Source organism: Dipteris shenzhenensis, chromosome 20, assembly GCF_047967505.1.
Source record: "Dipteris shenzhenensis isolate YYH24624 ecotype China chromosome 20, Dip_SZ_1.0, whole genome shotgun sequence".
Lineage (NCBI taxonomy): Eukaryota > Viridiplantae > Streptophyta > Polypodiopsida > Gleicheniales > Dipteridaceae > Dipteris > Dipteris shenzhenensis.
In genome coordinates this window covers 53,356,191-53,381,402 of record NC_141615.1, presented here as the reverse complement: position 1 = coordinate 53,381,402, position 25,212 = coordinate 53,356,191, and the positions used below count along the sequence as shown (strand labels likewise).

General features: G+C 39.2%; 1 protein-coding gene across 2 annotated transcripts in view; it reads left to right on the top strand.

The window, feature by feature from the left end:
• The first annotated feature begins 22,613 nt into the window (after positions 1-22,613).
• Positions 22,614-25,212, top strand: part of ASG2 (transducin family protein / WD-40 repeat family protein) — a 139,494-nt gene continuing 136,895 nt past the window's right edge. The window contains exons 1-5 of one of the 2 annotated variants that reach the window (XM_087391639.1): positions 22,614-22,958; positions 23,139-23,225; positions 23,730-23,807; positions 24,068-24,202; positions 24,594-24,680. In XM_087391639.1, coding sequence (XP_087247765.1) covers positions 22,887-22,958; positions 23,139-23,225; positions 23,730-23,807; positions 24,068-24,202; positions 24,594-24,680 — 459 coding nt within the window. In that variant the 5' untranslated portion in view covers positions 22,614-22,886. The remainder of the gene's footprint in view (positions 22,959-23,138; positions 23,226-23,729; positions 23,808-24,067; positions 24,203-24,593; positions 24,681-25,212) is intronic. The other variant, XM_087391640.1, reaches the window with a different exon arrangement.

Sequence of the window (25,212 nt, the reverse complement as noted above, 5' to 3'; positions counted from 1 at the left end):
AATACCTAATCCGAGACCCTTCAACTTCTTTCATGTCTCATTCTCAACCAAAGCTTTCCATTTCGTAAAAGTTTCAAAGACATCAGATTTTCTTTGAATGTAATAAACCCAAGCTTTTCTAGTTGCATCATCAATAAAAGTAACATAATAATGAGAACCACTAAGAGGTATACATCAGCAGGGCCCCATACCTCTATATGCACAAGCTCTAACTTTTCTCTCTTCTTTCGTTTCCCAACTTTGAGAAATATGAATCTCTTTTGCTTTCCATAAACACAGTTTTCACAAAAAATCCAAATCAACTTGCTTCAACCTTAGCAACAATTTTCTTGAGTGAAGAATCTATATCTCCTTCTTCCACATGTGTCCAAGCCTATGATGCTAGAAAGCTATATCTACTCCTGTAGAAGCCAAAGCAATAAAGGAGTAAGCATTACCCATACATCAATACAGTGTACCTACCTTGTCTGCTTTTGCTATTACCATTGATTCTTTAGTGACCTTCCACAAGTTTCCTATAAATGTGGTGCAACCTTCATCATCCAATTGTCATGTTGAGATTAAGTTTCTTCTTAAATCAAGAACATGCCTTACCTTCTTCAATAACCATTAGTTTCCACTCTATAATTTTATCAACACCTTATCCTTTCCAACAACCTTACATGCTTCATCATCACCTAAATAAACTTGTCCAAAATCACCCTGAACATAGCCTTGAAAGTATTTCTTATGAGGCATAGCATGAAAGACGACGGGAAGGGAGGGGCCGGCGGGGAGGGGGGGCGGGGAAGGGAGGGGCCGACGGGGAGGGGGAGGGCGAGGGAGAGGAGGGAAAGGGAGGGGGAAGGGCCGGCGGGGAGGGGGAGGGGGAGGGAGAGGAGGGGAAGGGAGGGACCGGCGGGGAGGGGGAGGCGGGGAAGGGGAGGGGAAGGGAGGGCAGGGAGGAGAGGGAAAGGGGAAGGAGGAGGAGAGGGGAAGGGAGGGGGAGGGGAGGAGAGGAAGCCGGAGGAGGGAGGGGAGAAGCGAGAGGAGAGGGGAAGGGAGGGGGAGAGAGGAAGCGGGAGAAGAAGGGGGAGGAGAGGGGAAGGGAGGGGGAGGGGAGGGCAAGGGAGGGGAGGGAGGAAAGGGGAAGGGAGGGGAGAGAGGAAGCGGGAGGAGAGGGGATGGGAAGCAGGAGGGGAGGGACGAGAGGGAGGGAGGGAGTACCTGGGTGGAGAGGTGGTGGAGCTCCAGGAAAGTTGTGAGAGAGAATGAGGAGAAGTAGAGTTTTATAGGAAATGGGTAGCTTTTAGGTCAAGTCAGCTTTTTTTAGTTTTTAAGGTTTTTTTAGTTCTTTTAGGTTCACTATAAGTAGAACATTCTTCATTCTCTCTTTCATTCAAAGATCATTCTTTTACACTCCATGCTTCTCTCCTCTCATCAACCTATTGCAGGATTCTCAAAAATTTTCAAAATGTTGCAAGAGGTGAGTTCATTTCTAACCTATTGCATATGCAAGAACTTCTAAGAATCAAGTTTTTGTAAATTTGAATTTTTTTTCAAATCCGATTCTTTTCTCAAAAACTTGTGTGTACGCAACAACTTCAAAAAACCATTTTTGCATTAAATCTTTTTTCCCACAAATTTTCCTCTTTACCTCAAACTCTCACAACCTATTTTCAGAAATTTCTCTCCCACGCAACAATTTTTCAAAAAAAAAAATCTATTACAAATTTCTCTCTCAACCTCAAAACCACTCAAACCTCCCTACCTATTGCATACGCAACAACTTCAAAACAAAATTTAATCATAAATCTCTCCAAAAAACTCCTCAAAAAAAAATAATAATCTATTACAAATTTCTCTCTCAACCTCAAAACCACTCAAACCCTACCTATTGCATACGCAACAACTTCAAAACAAAATTTAATCATAAATCTCTCCAAAAAACTCCTCAACAAAAAAAAACAATCTATTACAAATTTCTCTCTCAACCTCAAAACCACTCAAACCTCCCTATCTATTGCGTACGCAACAACTTCAAAACAAAATTTAATCATAAATCTCTCCAAAAAACTCCTCCAAAAAAAAAAACAATCTATTACACATTTCTCTCTCAACCTCAAAACCACTCAAACCTCCCTACCTATTGCGTACGCAACAACTTCAAAACAAAATTTAATCATAAATCTCTCCAAAAAACTCTTCTCACGATACCTCATTACAAATTTCTCTCTCAACCTCAAAACCACTCAAACCTCCCTACCTATTGCATATGCAACAACTTCAAAACAAAATTTAATCATAAATCTTTCTAAAAAACTCTTCTCACGACACTTTATTAATATAAGAATTCCATTTATAATATTTTTGCTCCATAATACAATAAATTTTTATTAACTAATGTTAAAATATAATTTTGCTAAAAATATATATTATTAATCTATAAATTAATATAATTATTATATAATTATTATATAAATAAATATATAAATACATTAATTAAAAAAATATAACTTGAAAGGGAGGTCTTCTAGCATATGTGCTTTATATAATACTTATTCTTAAAACAATGAAGAATTAGTGAATATATTGCTATTCTATACATTATTAACTTAAAAACTAATATAAATATAAATTAATTATTATATAAATTTAAATATATATATAAATTATTAATGTTATACATTAATAACATTTAAAATTGTGTAGATTATATACTAATAACCTTTCAATTTTAAAAAGTAGTCAATTAAAGAATTGAATTAATTTAAAAATAAGAAAATATTAAATTTTACACACTTTTAGCATATATGCTTTTCTTCCATGTGTATAATACTTGTTAGTTAGTCGAAGAATGAAAAATTAGATAATGTATTTGTAAGGTAGGTATTTAAAACCATAGAATCTAGAAGAGGTTTAGCATACTTACTTATCTTTATTACTATGTGTAATACTTTGCAAAAACCTTAAACAAAGTTTAAGGCTTTGCACAAAACTACAGTATCATTGCATCCATATCATTTTTTTACTTTAGCAACCACCAGATATCCATGGTATCCATGATATGGAATACATATTTCTTCTGAATATTTCTTATCACATACTTTTTTATTTCTTCTGATACACCATGCAGCATGAATGTAAGAAAATATGAATCGGTGTGCTTTTAGCCTATGTACTTATCCCTAATCAGTAGGATACTTTGACTAGGTAGACTTATAATTACTTAAAGTAAAGCCTTTGCAAAGGATCGTACCTTCTGATACACCATGCAGCATGAATGTAAGAAAATATGAATCGGTGTGCTTATAGCCTATGTGCTTGTCCCTGATCAATAGGATACTTTGACTAGGTAGACTTATACTTACTTAAAGTAAAGCCTTTGCAAAGGATCGTACCTATAAACAAAACACTTTGGAAAGCATATAACATATAGTCTATATATATCTAAACTAAATACTTTGGAATGCATATTTTATATAGTCTATATACCTTAAATCTTACACCCTAAATCTTAAATCCTAAAGTTCCCTAAATCTTAGGTTATACAATCTAAGCTCTTAAACTTATATAACAGTTATAATCCCTAAACCTTAAACCCTAACCCCTATAACTTAAATTCTAAAATCTAATTTTCAATTCTAAACCCTAGATTCTAGACTCTAAGCTCATGATCTTATATACTAAACCCTAAACCCTAAAACCTAAAACCTAAATCCTAAATCCTAAACCCTAAAACAATAATCATAAACCTAATGCTAAATCCTAAACCCTAAATCCTAGATTTTAAGCCCTAAACCCTAAATCCTAAACCCTAAACCCTAAAAACATAATCATAAACACAAAACCCTAAACACTAAATCTTAAATCCTAAGCCCTAAATCCTTAACCCTAAATACTAAACCCTAACCTAAAATACAATTAAAATTTAATGATTTTTTTCAATTTGTGCAATAGGTTTGATATATCCCCCAAGCTATTGCAAGTGGAATAGATTAATCATGCACTCAACCTATTGCCAAAATCAAGGAATTTTCTTGATTTGTGCAACAGGTTGGATATACCCCCCCAACCTGTTGCTCAACAGGTTGGGGGTATATCCAACCTGTTGCACAAATCGAGAATTTTCTTGATTTGTGCAACAGATTGGATATACCCCGGGGATATATCCAACCTGTTGCACAAATCAAGAAAGTTTAGGAGTTTAGGATTTAGGGTTTAGGAATTAGGAATTAAATGTTTAAAGTTTAGGATTTACGGTAGTTAAGATGTTTTGGTATTAATTATTTAAAGTTTAGGATGCAGGGTTTAGGTTTAATGCCTTCTCTGCTAGTTTTGATATAGAAGTTATTAAGTAATAATAAGCTCAATGATTATTTATTATGTTCATTTTGAGTTACTAATCTATTTTTGTACATAAAACAAGTATTCACCCTAACAAAGGGTATGGATGTGGTGTTATATAAGAAGAATGAAGTGGTGGCTTTTGGACGAATTCATAGTCTTAATCCTATGAACGTGTCTCATTTCCAACGTTGTGGTGAGAGAAGATGTGTAGTGATAATCACCAACGTTGTAAATCCTGAAGTACATTTAAAATATCCACATGGAGACTTTGAAACATTGGGAGATATCTTACAATGTGACATATTTGATATGCAAGCACACAAAATACTATGGGACCAACACGAAATTGTTCCAAAGACATACTTTCAAGATATCAAGAAAACTTATTTTGAGGGGGAAAAAGTAGAGATGTTATCTTGCTCCGAAGAAGTTTTAGCAATTGGTAACTTTAAGGGCTATGCTCAGAGTTTTCTCTATATAGTGGAGATAATTAAGTTGACTAGTGCAGGTGTCATTCAAAATGCAATGGATAGTACTTCACATTTAGACGTCCATAATACTACGTCTCAACTACAAGTTCATAGTACTTGTAAATGGGGGTTAGCTTTCTTGAAATCAAGTTTGCCCAAGACAGTTTCCTTCAATGTCATGGAAAACACAATAGAATATTATCAGAAGAAAAAGACTATAACACAAATGGGATCCAAATTGATAAGAAGCTATAGTAATAATCAAGAGTATCATAGTGGCATGCTCACAGGTATTGAGGACATTATAGTAACAGATGTTGATGTAGAAAAGGTTTCTTGTGTTGTAAGTGACTCAAATATACTCACTGGTATAGAAGACTTGTCTTATGTTGCAAGTGACTCGAACAGGCTCACTGGTATGGAAGACTTGTCATGTGTTGCAAGTGACTCAAACAGGCTCACTGGTATAGAAGACTTGTCTTGTGTTGCAAGTGACTCGAACAGGCTCACTGGTATAGAAGACTTGTCTTGTGTTGCAAGTGACTCAAACATGCTTACTGATATAGAAGACTTGTCTTGTGTTGAGAATAATAAGATGGGACCACAAAGAAAAATACACGCAAAGATCGATGGGATAAGTGATGCAATAACAGGAATTGATGATATTAGTGACAATGATCATGATGTTACCACTCGAACACAAGGCAAAAGGGGCAGAGAATCTGAGACTTGTCATGTTGTTCGTAATATTGTTGCTAGCATGCCAAAGAATATAGATGGGAGAATCTTGAGTTACGAAGGAGAAACAATTCAACCACAAAATTCAAGAGGCATTGGCAACAAATTGACATCAATGAACATTGCCATTTCCAAGATATTATAAGGTATCAAATAATTCTCAAGCCCACACAGCATTTGATTATAAAGATGAAGATTCAAGGGAAATGGATTCGAGGTTTGATGGTCTTACAACTAGAAAACGCAAGACACTATTTACAAAAAGAAAGTATGTGAGTGTGAAGAGGCGAAGAATCATGGCATCAATTCCAGAACCAAAGAGACATGTAATGCTATCCGAGGAGAATATGGAAAGGATGCTTATGCGAGTTTGTTGCAAGAGACTTTGCATTAGAAAAGAGGAAAAGATGATTGTGCAGCCATACGCCTTGGTATTTGGAGTAAGACAGCACCTAATAGACATAACTATCTTCTTCAAGAGTTTTCATGCTTTCTTCATCAAGGCACTAATCAAGATTTGAGCACAAGACACTATAAACCTAGATTGAAACCCATGGTTAATGGGAGACCCATTTGCAATCGAGGATATCAATGGTTAACTGGACTATCACATGGCACATACTAGACCATCTGGGAAGAGGTGAAAGAAAAAGTTGTTCATACAATTCATGGAAATACCTACAAGCTTAAATGCCATGGAAGCACTATAAATGCAACCGCAACATTAAAGCAAGTTCTCAAAGACCATGCATTACCGCAGCCTCATCTTCAACAAACAATGCTAGATGGACGTGTCGAATGCCAACAACATCTTCCTTTGGGAATGACAAAGAAGGTCGTCCTAGAAACTGTCAATAAAACTTTACAAGACAGAGACGAGAGCATGATTTCACGATCAACCTTGTACAAAATTTGGCGCATAGATTTTTGCCATGTCAAGATACCATCAAAGCAAAGGATGTCAAAATGTAAGACATGTGATGAATTAAAAAATGCCATTGAACATAGTAAATGTGAGCAGCAGCGAGGAAGATATATTAAATGGCAATCAATCCATTTACGTCATGTGCAGGATGCTCGAAAGTTGTATGCTTCTTGGAGAGAGGAAGCTATTTCACATGTCGATAAGTCCATGTGCATCACCATTGATGGCATGGACCAGAATACAACCACTTTGCCACGATATAGACGTATCCCACCAGCATTGGAGGGCAAACGTGGACTAAAAACACACTTGTGTGGAGTATTAGTACATGGATACCGAATCTTTTGTGATGTATGGATTGATAGTTTGCATGACCATGATAGTAACCAGGTTGCTACATCAATCATGAAAGCAATAAGAAAGGTCAGAGATGCTCACGAATGTTTACCTAACACATTGCGAATACAAGCTGATAATTGTTGGAGAGAGAACAAGAATAAATATATATTTGCTTTATGCTCTATGCTGGTTGGTTTGAAAATATTTGAAGAAGTGGAAGTTGGCTTTCTTCTTGTCGGCCATACACATGAAGACATAGATCAAATCTTCAGTGTTATCTCTGGTGAGTTGAAGGCAATGGATGTTTTGACAATGGAGGATATGCTATTTCGAATTGGGAAAAAAATTGGAGGTTCTCGCAAGGAAGAATCAAAAGTGGCTATCTTAGAGAGGATGGTAGATTGGAGAGCATTCATAGAGCCACATTTACAAACAGGAGATGATGCCCTAATAGGACACACAAATCCACACTACTTTCGGTTTCACATGCATAACAATATTCCAGTGATGCAATGGAAGCACTACTCAGTAGATGGAGATCATTTATGGAGTGAGTCATATGTTTTATTACAACGAATACTTCCATTGGAGGAAACTAGATTTGTTCTTGCAAAAAACAAATCACTTGACATAGATGAAATGAAAGGCTTGAAAGCTTTCATTAAACATCTTCAAAGTATGATGCAAAAATATCATGAGCAATCAACTAAGAATTTGGAGACAATTAAATCAAGTGAAGCACTTATCCAATCTTTAGAAAGATAAAAAACTTAATGAGCATTGAATACTGTGAATTCTTTTGGCCAGAACAAGCTAGGTCACCAAGTTTTCCTTTGGATATAAATATGTTAGTAGATATGGAGGAAGCAGAGGATTGCCTTTTACCTCGAAAATATTGTGGCAGAAAGGGAGACAAACCCTTACCAGAGTTTATACCATCTAATGAGATTGAAGAGGGTCTATTTGTTGCAGTTTGGGCATCTGATCCAGGTTCAGAGTTGGATGACCAAGGTGGCCCAATTTGGGTTGCAAAGGTTGCTAAGATAGAAAGGGATGACAAGGGAACTCCTATAACATTTACAGCTTTATGGTATGAACCAAAGCCATTGAAAAATCTCCCGAGAAGATATACAATAAAACAACTCTATGAGGGATGCTTGCAAAAGAAACGTGAATGGGTTCCAAATAATGAGGGATTAACAGAGGTGGAAGTCAGTAGCATTATTCATTGCTGGAAATTGAGGACACGAAGTTTGAAAAAGAAGCATGGATACAATGTTGAAAAATGTATCACAATCCCTGATCCAAGTCGTGTCCATATTAAACATCATTTGGCAAGACTTGACCCATCAAGCGCAAATACATTACATGAATCTGATGACTCTGAACGAGATTCAGATGCATAAGATAATGTTTTGTATGCTTTTTTCCATACAAATGGTGTATCTATAGGGTGGCTACTTTAATACATTCCTATACCATACCTTAGCCTCTAAGTATGTGCTCATGGCATCATATTTCTCAACAACCACTTATATATTGAATTCAACAAACTCTTTTTTTTCAAAAAAATGGTGTATCTATACACCACTTATATGTTGAATTCAACAAACTCTTTTCATATGGTGTCATATTTTCACTTCATAGTGTTAAAATTGAACTAGAGTTAGGAGACTACTATTATTATTATTATAGTTATTGGATGGGGGCACCATGCACGAGTTTGGGAATTATAGCTTCACTGAGCCATTTTTTTTTAAATTAGAGGTCACCACTTGACTTTTTAGCTTAATAAGGCCATATTTGTATATAAGTGACCGATTTAGTGCTCTTAAAAATCCAAATTTTTAGCTCACTAAGTGAAGTTGAGTGGAGAGGATATGCTCCAAAAAAACGTCCAAACCAAGAGAGAAAGTCCAAAAATTTTGAATAGAGAAGATAATCTTCTTATTGGTTGGATGATAAAAAAGCAAGACTCGTTGTTTCTCCATGGACGTAGCCCACATTGGGCAATCCGTGTATATTGGTGTCTCTCTTTCTCTTCCATTCTATGTGCTTTATGTATTGTGTATCTTATGCATTCCATTTCTCGCATTGTTGCTCTGTTACCACATTGCTCCTAATAATACATTCTTGTAATCAAATCACAGCTATCGAAACCAACCTTGTTTTTGGAAAGGCAACCAAAAGATATTTATACAAATGCTTTTTATTAAAAATCTAGCTTCTTACGGCAATCCAACTTAGATATACAATATATTACATAGTATTTGATGATGTCATGCTATGTAAACGGCTTTATTCTTCGAGTGAAAAAACATTTGTTCCTCACAAAAAGAGCTGGAATAGGTAAAACATACCTGCTTCTACTTATTGTTCACGGCCTTCTATGATACTGCAATCAAACAATACAAAACGTCTGTAGACTTACTAATGCTTGCATATACAGAAAATGTAGCATACAACATACAAGGAACTACCATACATTCTGCACTGCACTTGCCATTGCATAGCACATACTTCACATCTTTGTCTTTAAAAAAACTTGACACATTAAGCTCCTTTAATCAACAAGTGCAGCTCCTTGTCTTCAATGGAATTTTGTTACTCGGTGGAAGAGCTATGAAGTTCACCAGCTTGCACTTGCACACCTACAAATGAAATTATAGGAAATACTTCGGTGATGTTGATGTCTTTACTTATGGAGACTTCTTCTTCTTCTTCTTTTTAAAGCAAAAAAATTGATTATATTAATATCAGAAACTCTTGTACATCATTTGAGTTGTTCTTCTTATAGTCCAACTAGTCCATCAACTGTGGACAAAAAACCAAAACTAAACTTCCAAGAACTGGAAACAAAAAAATTGCATGTAGAAGGCCAGCATGACCCTTTAGGTCCTCCCATAGATACATGAGGGGACCTAAAATGAGAAACTCTGAGCAGCATCATCAACAGTATCTGACCTCTGAGCATTAGAGGTAGCAGCAGCCCGTGAGGGAACACCCTGTAAAGGGTCAATAGAGATATCGTGCTCATGTGGTGGTGAGTCACCTGGGGTCCGAAAAGTAGAATCGGAGGAAGGGTATTGAGTAGCAAGTCCTTGAGCAACATTGTTTTGAGCAAAGGTAGCTCAGCTTCAGCTTGAAAGAGTGATTTTCTATGAATGTTGTTACGAGAATTGGAATTATCCCATTAATTTAATCTTTCAGTATTTAGTTTAGTGAGATCCAGCATTTTTGTTGCGCAACTGATGCATGTGTGCTCACTATTCCGTAGTGATGCGTGTGTGCTCCTACATTGTTGGATATATAACTGCGGTTATATGAGTGTGTAGCATTGTGTGCACCACTTATGCGATGACGGTATGTGTAGCATGTGTGCATCGTCCGTACGATTTTATTCATGTGTAGCACCAGGTGCACCATGAGATGGTGTGTGTCGCATGTGTGCACCATTCATTTGTGATTTATTGAGTTCATGTTGCTATAATACTGAAAGGTTGATTGATTGTGGTGATTAATTCCAAGGTTATCTTATGCTTGAAAGATTTCATTACTATTGATCATGTGAATCCAAGGAAAGAGTAATTGATTGGGCGATGGCATCTGGCAAGCATGATCCGCCATGTTTTGGGCGCGTAGGCACAACTCTAGTGATGCGAGGATGAATAAGGCTTATGCCTAATTTTTTATATTACAAAAGCTTATGTACATATTTGAATTTTGGAATATTAGTGGCTTGGCTAAGTGTATAAACTAAAGTTAGAAAAAGTTTTATTTTTAGAAAAAGCCAACTATTCTAGAAGGTGGATGGGCTTTTTGTAAAAGGGTGCATGGAGGAAAGCACAGAGGCTTTTTATATGATTTTTGCTTGAAAGCTTTTTGGGAGAATATACATAAATACATAGGAGGTGGAAGGAGAGCACCACACCTATGGGGGGAGATTGTACCTAGCAGGCTTGTTCTATCTCTTCCGTTTGTGAGTTTTGAGAGTTTGTGTGTATTTTCGAAAAGTGTTGCTGTGTTTTTCAAGGATTTGCAGGTTTCGTGAGCGTTTCTCGTCACTGTGGTATCAGAGCCAAGTTTCATCGTCCATAGCATGAGAAGCACACGCACCTCGTGTCCTCGAACAAGAAACCGCAGCACGCATCAGATTGCGGACACCGCGTACAAGAGTGCAACGAAGTTCGAAGCAGCAGAAGCGAACAACGCATAACGGCTTGCAGGCAAGAAAACGTGCGGTGAAAACAAATCGCAGCAAAAGAAGTCGGATGTACATAGATAGGTCGAAGCTTGTGAATGCACACCCGCGCCTCAACTCCTCCAAGCAGCGACCAAGGCATAGTACTTGGCATACCTGGCACTGAAGGCACCGTTGGCACCATTGGCCACGTGCGGGGAAGCCTTGGGAGATTGCTCTTAAAACTTCCCGGGAGGTCCCCCATCTTGGTATTGTTCTAGCTCAAGTCCCCTTAACAATTGGTGACTATCCACTAGATCAAGTTACTTTGTTGCTCTATTCTTTGAAGTTCCTAGTCATAAAGATATTATTTAAGGCAAAAGTGCAAACAAGGGAGCAACTCAACGGATTTGGAAGAGGAGAATCTCAAAAGCAAGTGTTCACAAGAGCAGGAGGCAGTCTACAAGTGCTATCGGACACGAGCTTTGCTTTGTACCTTGCAACGTGGATTCACTTGTTAGAATCGTGTGAGTTCGAGAGCCCACAGAGATACTATTCGACAAATAGCTACTTTCAAAGCTTGGAATCCGAATTCAGATAAGTCTTGTGTTTGTGTGTATTTCCTTTTATAGTGATTTCTTCTTTGCACTGTGCACATACTTAACTATGTCTGGAAGGCGTATTCCATCAGAGATAGGTTATCCTGAAGATCTACATCATGATGAGGATGTGGAAAACGATCACCATCGGTTAAGAAGAAGTTCAACACCGATGACACTTACTGAGGAAGAATGGCGAGAATGCTATCAGCATAAGAAGCAACAACGTCAAGAGATTGAAGATGCTCTACGTCAAGTGACGACAACTTGGAAGACACCTATATCGATTGAGGACGAGGAACCTATGCATGCATCGGATTCACTGGATGCATGGAAACATCATGCACAGGACCTTGAGCAGGAACTTGAGTACATGCGCAACATGTGCAACACGCATAAAGCCAACGAAGAACGTGCAAATCGAGTGTTAAAAGAGATGACTGAAGTCACAAAGAAGCGTATGAAGGAGAGAGGTGATGAAAAAAGTGAAAGCAGCAAATCATCAGACACCAATGATAGTGAGCATGGAAGAAGCAAGACGGCGAGACATCAAAGGAAGAAGAAGCGACATGTGAAGTTTTCACTACAACGACATCATGACACTACTCCTTCACATGAATCTAGTGATGAAGACAACGTGGGGAAGGCCATCTTGAAAGCACTCAAGCTTCGTGATAAAAAGAAGTTTGGTAAGATTAATCGCAAAACTTTTTCTTTTCCAAAATATGATGGTAAAAGAGATGGACAAGCTTTACTTGCGTGGATTAGTTCTTTCAATCAATACTTTTTGGGAGAACGGTACGAAGAGATCGAGAAGGTAAAACTTGCTACGAGTCACATGACAAGCAGTGCACAATTATGGTGGAGTGTGGTTGCCGAAAGCACTCATGTTCCAAAGACATGGGAAGCATTCAAATATAAAATCAAGAAGCGCTTCCTACCTACACAGTTTGAAGAGGATACTCGTAGGCAATGGCAAAGATTGAGGCAGTTGGATAATGAGAGTGTGGACGCATACAACGAGAATTATCTTTCCTCTCTACTTCAATTGCAAACTATTGAGAAAGTGTCCTGAAAGGAGCAATGTCGTACCTTTGCTGAGGGTTTACGCCCTACTATTCGTGCTGATGTACGTATGCTTCGACCATCTACAACTTTTGATGCTATGGATTTGGCATTAGAGTCAGAAAGAAAGCAGGGAATAAGCTTTGCTACTCACATCCCTCGAGCAAAGAAGCATACTTCATACTTCAAGTAGGAGGGTGTAAGTGGTAAATTTGGTAGATATGATGGTAAGTCTAATTGAAAACCTACTAAGTCATGTATTAATCAAGAACCAAAGAACTTATCACATGTTATGAATGCAAAGAGAAGGGATACTACTCTTATGAATGTCCAAAGAATCCACTTGCTACACACAAGACAGGTACCCAAGCAAAGAATGCTACCAACAATAACGGAGGCAATGGAGGGAAAACCAATGGTAATAGTCAGTGCAACAACTTCGCACGGATCAACTACATTGATGATGGATCCCTTGATAAATCTTTCAAGCAAGAGGGCGAGGAGGAGAACGATGACATTAAAGATGCCGACTACACCCTTTCATGTAAGTGTTATTCAGATAAAAGTGCATCTTATTTTCGTACTTCTTTGTTACATATGACTGCACTATTGCACGAAAAAGAACATAGTGTCTTATTAGATGATGGAAGCACCCATGATTTCATTTTGCAACATTTAGTTGAAAAGTTAGGGCTCGCAACCGTCAAAATAAAATATAAAGTCAAATCAGCTTTCAAGGATCGAATTATAATTGTTTGCAAATGGTTAAGGATCTAGAGGTGACTTTAGGGCCATTAGTTGAGAGCCATGATTTCTTAGTCGCTCCTTTGCGTGAGCAAGATCTCATTCTAGGGATGCCCTGGCGCGTCGATCATAATGCCAAACCTGATTATCTTGAACACACCATTATACTGACTCAAGGCACTAAGACTATGACTCTAGAATGCGACAAGAATCTTCCCTCTTGGCCTATATTGTCACATACCCAAGCTAAAAGAGCTTTGCGCAAACATGAGAAGACATATCTGGTTATGGTCAATAAGATTGAGGCTAGTCCTGAGACTAAGAAAACTAAGCAAGAGTCTTTGGATCCTTTTCTAGCTACCTATGACGACTACTTTATGAAAGACCTACCCCCTGGCCTACCTCAATCTAGACCTGAGGATCATAAGATTGACCTTATTCCAGGTAGCACACCACCGTGTAAATCACCATATAGACACAATCCTACTGAGCAGCAAGAGATTCAATCCCAAATAGAAGATCTTTTGGCTAGAGGCCTAATTCGACCTAGTAGCTCACCATTTGGGGCACCCATTCTTCTTGTCAAGAAGGAAAATGAAACTTTTCGAATGTGCATCGATTATCGTGCCTTAAATAAAATCACAGTGAAAAATCAATACCCCATTCCGGGAGTTGATGATCTACTTGACAAGTTGAAAGGATCCACAATCTTTAGCAAGATCGATCTTAAGTCAGGATATCATCAAGTGAGAGTGATCGAGCCCGATATTTTCAAGACTACTTTTAGAACCCAAACTGGTCACTATGAATTTCTTGTTATGCCTTTTGGATTGACCAATACACCTGCCACATTTAGTCGGATGATGAATCGTATCTTTCTACCCTATCAAGACTTTGTGGTAGTTTTCTTTGATGATATCATGATTTATAGCAAGAGTCAAGAGGAACATGAGAAACACTTGGATCTTGTTTTCTCTCTCTTACGTGTGAACCAACTATATGCCAACCTAAAGAAAAGTTCTTTTTTCCAGCCTGAAATTGAATATCTTGGACACATTGTTTTAGCTGAAGGCATTCGAGTAGATCCCAAGAAGGTAGAAGTGATAGTAAACTGGCCACAGCCTAAAGATATCCATGAGTTACGATCTTTTCTAGGTCTGTATAGTTTCTATCGCAAATTTGTTAGAAATTTTGCACATAAGGCACATTTATTAAGACTTTTCATAAATTTGGCATAAGATTAAGCAAGCTAATAGCACCCCTATGGCCTCGTATTCCATTCATAATGACTATCTATTCTACGAAAAGCGCTTGTGTGTCACTGCACCATTTTGACACTTGGTTCTAGAAGAGGTACATCAGCCACCCTACATGGGGCATAGAGGCGTCGCTACTACGTATTAGACTGTAATTCAAGATTTTTTCTGGCCTAAGCTTAAAGTTGATGTTGCAACTTTTGTTGCACAATGTCTTATTTGTCAAAAAGTCAAGACTGTAGCTACAAGGGCAAATATCAAGGTTTACTTATGCCTTTACCGATTCCTGATGGCCCATGGGAGCATATTTCTATGGACTTTTTGGATTTCCTACAACTAGCTCAGGTTTTGATATGATTTGGAATATCATTGATAGATTTAGCAAGTAGGCTTACTTTATTCCTTGTAAGAAGACCTTAAGCGCAATTTAGGCTACTCATTTATTCATCAAGCACATCTTTATACACCATGGCCTTTCAAAAGTAATCGTGTCAAACCGGGATAGAAAATTTTGTAGTAACTTTTGGACCACACTCTTTGACAATCTTGGTACGAAGTTAGATTTTTCCACTACTTTTCATCCCGAGTCTAATGGCCGACATGTTACATGCTTATGTGTCTGGTTAGTCGGGCAAATGGGACAAATTTATACACATATTACAATTTGCCTACAACAACACTAAGCACTCTGCTACAGGCAAATCTCCATTCCAAATTGTCTATGGAAAGACCATTCCTACTCCATTGACCCACCTTAAGCACCAAGTAGATGCTACTGATCGATTTACTGAAGATTTCTCTAGCATTTTGACTACTGTCAACAAGAATATTGAGCATGCTCAAGCTGTGTATACTGCACGTACAAACAAGGGTAGAAAGAAAGTTGTATTTGCTGAAGGTGACCTAGTCATGTTACGTATTGAGAAGCGCAGACTTAAGAGAATTGAGACACACCCTGTAGTTAAGTTTGCCCCTAAATCCTATGGTCCCTTTAAAAGTTTTGGAGCGCATTAATGACTATGCCTATCGGCTCGAATTACCACCCGATTGGAAAATTCATAATTCTTTTTATGTGCACCTCCTGAAACCTTTCCATATAGACCCACCAGTTCGACCTATTTTAAACAATCCATCGTTGCTTCAAGGAGAGATCCAGCTCTTAGAGCCAGACCACATCATTGATCAACAAATTACTCAAAAGAGACGTGGAAACTCGTATCCTATTTATCTTCTTACATTTAAGAACCACCCCATTAAGGATGCTAAGTGGATGCCCGAGCGATATTTTCGCCACTACCCTGATTTATTGACTACTTTTTTGTCACGCAATTGAGGGCAATTGCAATTTCAAGCAAGAGGGATGTTATGAGAATTGGAATTATCCCATTAATTTAATCCTTCAGTATTTAGTTTAGTGAGATCCAGCATTTTTGTCACGCAGCCGATGCATGTGTGCTCGCTGTTTCGTAGCGATGCATGTGTGCTCCTACATGGTTGGATATACGGCTGCGGCTGTATAAGTGTGTAGCATTATGTGCACCACTTATGCGATGACAGTATGTGTAGCATGTGTGCACCATCCGTATGATTTTATTCATGTGTAGCATCAAGTGCACCATGAGATGGTATGTGTCGCATGTGTGCACCATTCCTCTGTGATTTATTGAACTCGTGTTGCTATTATACTAAAAGGTTGATTGATTGTGGTGACTAATTCCAAGGTTATCTTATGCTTAAAATATTTCATTACTATTGATCGTGTGAATCCAAGGAAAGAGTAATTGATCGGGTGATGGCATTTGGCAAGCATGATCCGCCATGTTTTGGGCGCGTAGACGCAACTCCAGTGATGTGGGGATGAATAAGGCTTATGCCTAATTTTTGATATTACAAAAGCTTATGTACATATTTGAATTTTGGAATATTAGTGCCTTGGCTAAGTGTATAAACTAAAGTTAGAAAAAGCCAGCTATTCTAGAAGGTGGATGGGCTTTTTGTAAAAGGGTGCATGGAGGAAAGCACAAAGGCTTTTTGTATGATTTTTGCTCGGAAGCTTTTTGGGGAAATATACATAAATACATAAGGTGGAAGGAGAGCACCACACCTATGGGGGGAGATTGTACCCAGCAGGCTTGTTCTATCTCTTTCGTTTGTGAGTTTTGAGAGTTTGTGCATATTTTCGAAGAGTGTTGCTGTGTTTTTCAAGGATTTGCAGGTTCCATGAGCGTTTCCTGTTGCAAATGTGGTGAGGTGGTTTGTCATGTTCATATTCCAAAGCACACCTACTTATATGTTCAGCAAGATCTGCACTCAACTTGGAGTGTTCCAAGTTATATGTACTTATTTGGAAATCCAATCTCCTTTTTTCCTATCCCACCATGCAGTATATACAGCATCAGTACCTATCATCAAATTAAAAGCTATTTCTAAATATCCAAATGTAGCATAAAGCACAAGCTCTTATTTGAAACCAAAGCTCTTGATTGGTTTTGAATGCATTCCCTAATAAAATGGCCTTCTAGTTAACTGGCTTCCCAATTTCTATCTGTCTGAACTTCCATACCTTTCTAGCATGTGGACATGCAACAAACGAGTGAAAAATGCCTTGAAAAATAATAGGGCATGTTCTGCATTTACCATCCCCCCTCCCTATTTTGAGACCTCTTGAATTGGTCCACATAACTTTATGTAAGATGACCCAAGCTAGGCAAGAAATCTTCTCAGGGAGCTACTTGGTCCATAACTTCCTAAATTTTTCATACTCCTCTAGTATCCTGTAGTGACCATCTAGTATTCCGAGTTTTGAAAAGATCTTCCATATTAGAGGAAGGGGTGGGATAGGAAGTAGAGCAAAGCTTCCTATCTAGCTAAACTCTCTATGATATATTAAAAAGGTACCACCTTTCTAGCTAATATTCCCATGCCAAAGCTCCAGTCTGCTTAGGCTCAGTGCCTGACATTGATTTGTTAAGGAAATTTCTCTTTTGATTTCCTGCCAAGTCTTCCACCTTAGATGCTCCTTGCTCCATAGTTGGCCCCGAGTTTGCAACCCTTTTCTAAAGAGAATGCTAGCTAGAGAAAATTGTTCCTCTGTGAGTTGAGCATTTCTTAAAATGGCTAAGACCCATATAGAGTTAATAGCCATGAAGGCTCCTTTTCCATAAAATTGTAAGAAAGCCTTTATCTCCTCAAAGGCCTTCCAGATAGATTGCCAAAGGGAGCTACCCTTAGCCTTACAAAGACTTAGGATTAGAGACATAAAAGAGAATGGGATAATTTTCCCATTTAGGGGCTCTAATTGGTTTGACTGGTTCATATTTGGTCCATTTAGGGGCTCTGATTGGGGTCTGACCTGGTTCATAATTTTTCCATTTAGGGGCCCTAATTGGTATGACTTGGTTCATATTTCTCAACAGAAATTGTGCCCAGTCACAATCTGGGTTTAAGATAGCTTTAATCACCCAAGTTGCAGAGAGTTTTCTAGCTTTAGAGGCTGTGTCAGTTACTCCTAAGCCCTCTTCTTCCTTAGGGTTGATGCAATAAGACCATCTTACCTTGGAAATATTGGAGTTCCCTCCCCAAATAAAGGATTTGCAAACCCTGATGAATCTGTTCAAACCAGCTTTGGATGGGGCCCAATAAGATAAGTAAAAAATGGTTGTAGGATTGATACAATGATTGAGAACCAGCCTCCTACCTACAACATTGGCGTGAAATCCTCTCCATTTGTCTATCTTCTTCTGAAACCTCTCCATGAACCAAGGCCACCTTTGTTTCATGGTAATTTCAAATCCCATGGGTATTGTAAGCAATCTAAAAATAGTTCCCATTGTTGATCCTGTGGCATCCTAGTTCTTTCAATGATTCCTATTCCCTTCCTTTGAGAGTAGCATAACCTGTTTTTGTGTGGTTAATTCTTGACCCATATGCTTTATAGAAAACATCCAAACACTGCATAGTGCACCTCACATCATGATCTGTATTTATGGGAGTAAGAGTTGTGTCATCAGCAAACCGTTGACAAACTAGCCGTTGGCCAGACATCAATTTTATCCCCCTGAGGTTTCCTTCTTGGAGTTGGCTTTTGAGGAGCCATCCAAGAGACTCAACAGCAATTGCAAATAATAGGGCAAGCGAGCAACCTTGCCTAATTGATCTCTTTAAGGGAAGGATGGACTCCTATCAAAATTGACACAAATCTTAGCAAATGCATCGGTGAGCAATAGTTTTACATAGGCAACAAAAGAGGGCCCTAACCCCATATCTTGCAAGGATTGAATGAGGAAATCCCATTCTGACATGTCATAGGCTTTATCAAAATCTACCTTGAGAAAGCAAATGTCTTGCTTGGTTTCTTTGGCATATTCGCAACCCTCCCATATATCTATGATTGTCTCAAGAAGATGACGACCCTTAATAAACCCTTTTTGTTATTGCAAAATCCCATCCTTCATCTTCCTTTGTATCCTAAATTCCATTTCCTTTGCAAAAATTTTAAATCTACAGTTGAGCATTGTAAGAGGTCTTCAATTTTTGAGTTCATCTTTAGATCCCTCCTTGGGGATGAGCTTAATAACTCGAACCCTATTAATATGTGGGGGTAAAGCTCCATTAGTTAAGCCTTCTTGCCAAAGTAGGACTAAGTAAGGACCAACCACCTCCCAAAACACTTTGTAAAATTTAGTAGGTAGTCCATCCTTCCATAGATTTTTCCCACCTGCCATAACTGAGACAACTTTGTTTAGCTCTTTTAGAGATAAAGGCTTCTTTAAATACACCATATTAAAGTTTTCAACAGATTTGTCTCTCACTACTTGGCAAAGCTCTCTAACCCTTTGGACTTCTTTATCTGGAATCAGAGAGGAGGAGAAGAGGGTCTGAAAATGGCTATGAATTAAGCTGATACTTCCCTCAGTGGAGGAGAGTAAAGTATTATCAGCCTTCTTTAGGAGAGCTATGTCCTCATTAATTCTCTTTCTCCTGATAAGCTTGAAAGTCTCCTTAGTAGGTCTGTTAATCTTGCCTACCCACCAATCTTTGTAGTAAATATCGGTATCATTTAACCTTATTTGCTGGACGTGCTTGATGAGCTCCTTTTTAGCTAACAGCAAGCCACTTTGTGCATCTATATCACCCAATCTAGCCTCTTCCTCTAGGCTCTTGATCTTGGCGTGAATATTGTCCATCCTCTAGGCTCTTATTTTGGCTTTGTTCTTCCTAGTTGCCTTTCGTAGATTTTGAGTATTTTCTACTATCATGGCCCAGGCCTTTGCCACAGATTTGCAATCAGCAAAAGCATAATTCCAAGCTGTCTTGACCATATTTTGGATTTTCCTAAAGGAGAAGAGTCTTGGGTTAGCTTTAAACCAAGAAGAGCTTCTTTGACTAGATCCAATGTCATTAGCAGAGGAGGGCTGGTTTGTGATTTGACAAAATGAAGAGAAGAAAAGGTATGAGTGTTCAAAGAACTTAGGCTACTCAATAGCCCCTGAGATAAAGAAATTGTATCTAGCCTAGCTTCTCTCCTATACTCACCAATCTGATTGTTGCATCATGTGAAGTCTCCCATCCACCACCATTTGCCAATGATCTTTCAAGTCCTCCCAAGGGGACTCAGGTGCAAGATACACGAATAGCGGGAGTGTACCACCTGGGAAAACGTGAACGGAAGAGCTAAGAAGAAACGCCGGCTGATTGAACTGGGGTTCTCAACTAGGAGCAAAAGCCCCACCCCCAGCGTTGGGATGGAGCACGAAACCAGTGCCCTTTGCTGTGCCATAAAGGAACGAACAAGCTCCATCCCATAGATTGTTTTTTATGATCCTTCCAGGAAAGAGATTATTCTCAACAAGGATGCTTTTTTAATGAGAAGCTTCCATCTTCCGTCATCGATCATTCCCCACCTCTTCTTCTAGCACCTGAGGACGACGACAGTAGCGATGAATCTGTCCCTTGCTCCGGCAGTTTCTGAGTCTTCTCCCGAGAATGACCCTGACATTGATCCAAATGATTCCCCCCCTCTCCTGGACGCTAGGGATTGTTCCGGGTCAAGTTCTCAAAAGGTACCTCCTTGGTTGATTGAGACTCTAAGACCACAAAGGAAGTAGGAGTTGGGCAAGTTTTTGTAAAGCAATGGATGTTCTCTCGAAGTACTGCCATTTATGTTCAAAAAGACTAAAGTCTTGGGAAGCTCCTCCACAATATCTATCTTAATGCAAACGTGGGATTTCCTCTAGGATTAATGAAGTTATCCTATTCTACTTCAATAACTTCTCCTAATCCACGACACAAAAAGAATAGTTCACTACACAGATACAATGGGAGATCAGGGAGCTCTACCCATACATGAATTTTAGTGGATCTGGGAGCATCAGGAGAGAAATCCTTGGTCCACCATTCCAAATAAAGGGGTTGGTGCCTAATGGCCCAAAGACCATATTGGAGGGCTCTAGCTGCCGTTTCAAGCCTCTCAAACAAGAATACAACAAAACCTTTTTTCAAAAATCTAACATTCAGCATAATCGTACCGTCCTTGACCCGATTGGTTCTAATCCATGTTTCAATGAAGGTCATGGGGGGCCTGACACCTGGTAAGTAGCTTGCTAACGCATAGGTGCTTAGCCATCTCACAAAGAGAGTGAGAAGCTTGTCATCAAGGAAAGCCAAGATGGACTTACCAAGACCAAATTGTTCACCCTTACCCATAGCTTGACGAATTCCTCCAGCACAGTTGATGTGGGATCAACTCCTGCTCCTTGACCGTTCGTGGGTGATGAACCGTTTGCTTTCTTCTCGCTGAGGGATGGTACTTGCTCGCTGGTCTTTCTCCCGTGTGTCTAGTTCCTTCGGCTCTGTCTTAACCACTACCTCCTCCACCAGCTCCTGATAAGCTCATTGCTCGCGCTTTGGTGGTGTCTATCATTCTTTGAGGTTCTGTCTTAGTAGCTAGCTCCTCCTTCACACGAGATAGTATCTACGCTGAGTGTCATGTCGCTAGTTCCCAGAGCAATGACTTCTCACGTTTCTCTCTGACTGTAGGCTCCTCTTTTGAGCTGTGGAGAGCCAAAGGAAGCAGTTTGGTGTAGGTACCTTGAGGCCATGGTTCCATATGAATGGGGAGAGCCAAGAAAAAAGAATGTGTTCCCGGGGGGAAGCTAAAGATGCCCCCCCATGGATTCTGAGATACATGGGCATAGGATGGACATACATGTCCTCCTCCTCTGCCTCCTCGACTTTTTAGCATGTCAATAATTCCCAATACAACCAGCTGCTATACAATAATAATTCATAGAGCACAAGGCTTGCCAATGTAAAAGGTAGCATTCTCACCAAAGGATATTCACATACATGGGCCTGGATACACGGCTCTATCCAAATTTAAAACAATTGAAAATTTGTGCTTGCTTGAATCCCTCATTGCAGAATACTTCTCAGTAGACAATGATGTTTAGAAAGAATTGGAATGGTTGCACACAAGATCAAGATGGAAAACTTTAGAAGAAAGAACAACAATGTTCATAAATTTTGATATTATCTGCTTGCAAGAAACAAGAACACTGCGCTTGACATGCACATACCTCAAAATTTCAAAGTTACAAACAAATTTTCAAATGCTAGAACTTGCATACTAACATATTCATTGGGGAATTAAAAAACAACAAACATGATGGAATTGACATCTCCAAATCTCAAATTTGCTAGCAACGTGTATAGACCAATGACCTACTAGTCAAACAAACAATCACATGCTCATTGTCCTGCAATAAGACTTCATGTCCCAAAAAACACCACAATCAACAAAACTACATAATGGAATGGGAGCTTTAAACTGCCACATGCAATTCAAAGATGTAACCACAATGTAGGGGACCCTGAAATAGCTTATGCATATTGGACATATCATTCAATAAATTACATATATATTCTTAAAAACTCCATAGTTGAGGAAGTGGTTAATTAAAAAAGGAATTTACAAGAAATAAAAGAGCCGGGTTTTCCCCCGTCTCTCTTGCTTTTTCTTCACAAGGCGGATCTCCTTATTATTTAGCTAGCTCACTACATCCTTCCCTGTGCTCCCATCATTATCCACCTAGTCCTTCTTTTTCCATCTCCATTCCCCCAATCTTTGGTGCTTTGTTATGGGGCGTGCATTCCAACAGCTCCTTACTGATACCGGCTATTCGAATTCTCCCACTTAGTGTCATTCCCCGTAGGCTTCCTTACGGCATTGCAGTTGCAACGATGAAGCACTTCAAGAGCAGCGATGGGAACATTGCCAAATTGCTGGACCGTCGGACGATCGATTCGCAGCAGGTATGGGACGCCTTCTTTTGATTCGAATTTGGGGAAAGTCGAGATTTTAAGGAGGAATTGACATGTGTTTGATGCTTTTCTGCTGGTTGTGCTTGTCGAATAATTGCATCCAAGGCTATTTTCTACCAGAATCTGGAGGTGATCTTGCGATTCATAATTGACTTTACTTCGGTGATTCAGGTGGCCCATCAAGATCATAGGCTGGTCCGTACATTTCAAATGCATTCATCTTTGCTTCAGCGCTTGGCATTGGACACGGTCATGGAGGTGATTTTTTCAGCCCGAATCAACGCTGACATTGTGTTGGATGGAGATTTTTATTTGATCAACATTCCTAGACATGGGACACGTGTTGCACAGCTGAACAATACTAATGCCTTTGAGGATCTGATCTGTACACCCGTATTGGTTATTTTGTTAGAAAGGATTTCATGCTGACGTAAGAGGATAGAAGACCATGCTTTCTCCTTTTGTATATAGCCTTCTTGTTTCATGTTAGGAAACAGACTTTTTGGTGCCCTAAACCTTAGGGCAGTCATTGCATTGCCAATCAAAACAACAATATAATTACTAGAATATTTGCTTTACTAAGGCATTTGTGCTTTCTCTATGCTATTTTAATGTTTTTTTTGGCCAATCAGTGGGAATCTCCCCCCTCTTGATGCCTCCATACGGGACACTTATTCTGATTTCCCAGCCACACTAAGTTGCAATTCGACATCAGTCATTTTGGAGTTAAAATGTTTGCTTTTGATGTTGCACGTTTTTCAGGGTCATCAAGGCTGTGTCAATGCTTTAGCCTGGAATGCGGATGGATCGATGCTACTTTCAGGGTCCGATGATACACGGGTATGCTTTCTCTCATTTCTTGGAAAGGAAGATCTGCAGTTGTTATGATGTCTTTTGCATACGTGCTGCTTTCACCTTGTCGAGACTTTGATAGAGCATCTCCTCCTTACTTCTTGGGCATTTGCAAGCTTCCATGTTAAGGGATGCATGAAATCGTCTGTAGATGGCACTTGCATTTTTCTGGCTTTGAAGACCAATTTGATAAGAACTCCATGTGCATTTCAGGATGCAGATTCTGACATGTGTGCTGTTGTGCTCAGGTGAATCTTTGGGACTATTCTAGCAGGAAATTATTGCACAGTGTTGATTCAGGGCACTCTGCAAACATCTTTTGTGTGAAGTTTGTCCCAGAGACTTGCGATGATGTGGTGGTCTCAGGTGCTGGAGATGCTGAGGTCTGTATCTTTTATTCGGAATCATGCACACAGTAAATTTAAAGGTCACTTTTTTTACATTTACTGATGCCACAATACGCTAAAGATGTAGATAGCCAATGCTCTGTTTTGACCCCTACAAACATTAAAACTGCTGTACACTAAGGTGAGCAAGAAATTGTAATTACTAGGCGGCAGTTTCAGGGAGCTTTACAAGGCGTGTGGCATCTCTGCTTGTGTGACTAATCCAGCTGTCATTGGAAGGTCAATTCGCTTAGGTTCAATGTCACTAACTTGGTCAAGGTTACTTAAAGCTTCTTTGGCACGATGTGAATGAACGTTTCAAGTAAATTCTTCCAGGTTGTTAGTTATAATCTATTTTCTTATTTTTGGCAGTACATAATGCTTGCAGGTCCGAGTGCACAGAATCAGCAGATCTGTTGGTGGGACCTCACCACCTCACTTTCGTTGTCATACAACGCGAGTCAAAAAACTTGCGGTACGTGAGCCGGCCTCTGGCCGATATTTTTTTTGTAAAGATCACCCATTAAAAGTGTTGAAGGTTTTGTGGTGATCAAATTATCATTTTTTTTTTTGGCAAGAAAAGTACTTCATTAAGTATGAATAAAAACCGCAGAGCAAGCTCAAGTGCGGGAGTACATCATGTCAAGCATGAGAAAAAAACAGCTCAGAATGAGCAAATGAAAATCCCAGGTGGCAGCTGAAATGCCACCTCATCCCTGAAGGAGAGTTAGAGAAGAAAGGAGAACCCTTCCAGACTCTGAGAAAAGCAACCCTCCTAGCAGTAGCAGTCCTGGAGGTTCCTTTTATGTTCGCCCAAATGGCCATCAAAGTGTGTATAGTATCTGCTCAAAAACTGGCCATAGTGTGAGAAGAGTGAACCTGGGAGTTCTCCAAAGCCTCTGTACATCTGGCTCTCCAAGTACGCCATGCTGTAATACTAGCCAGAATCTCCCAGGATGTGTCTACAGAAGCGTGGGGAGCTCTGAATGGAGTAAACGGAACATCCT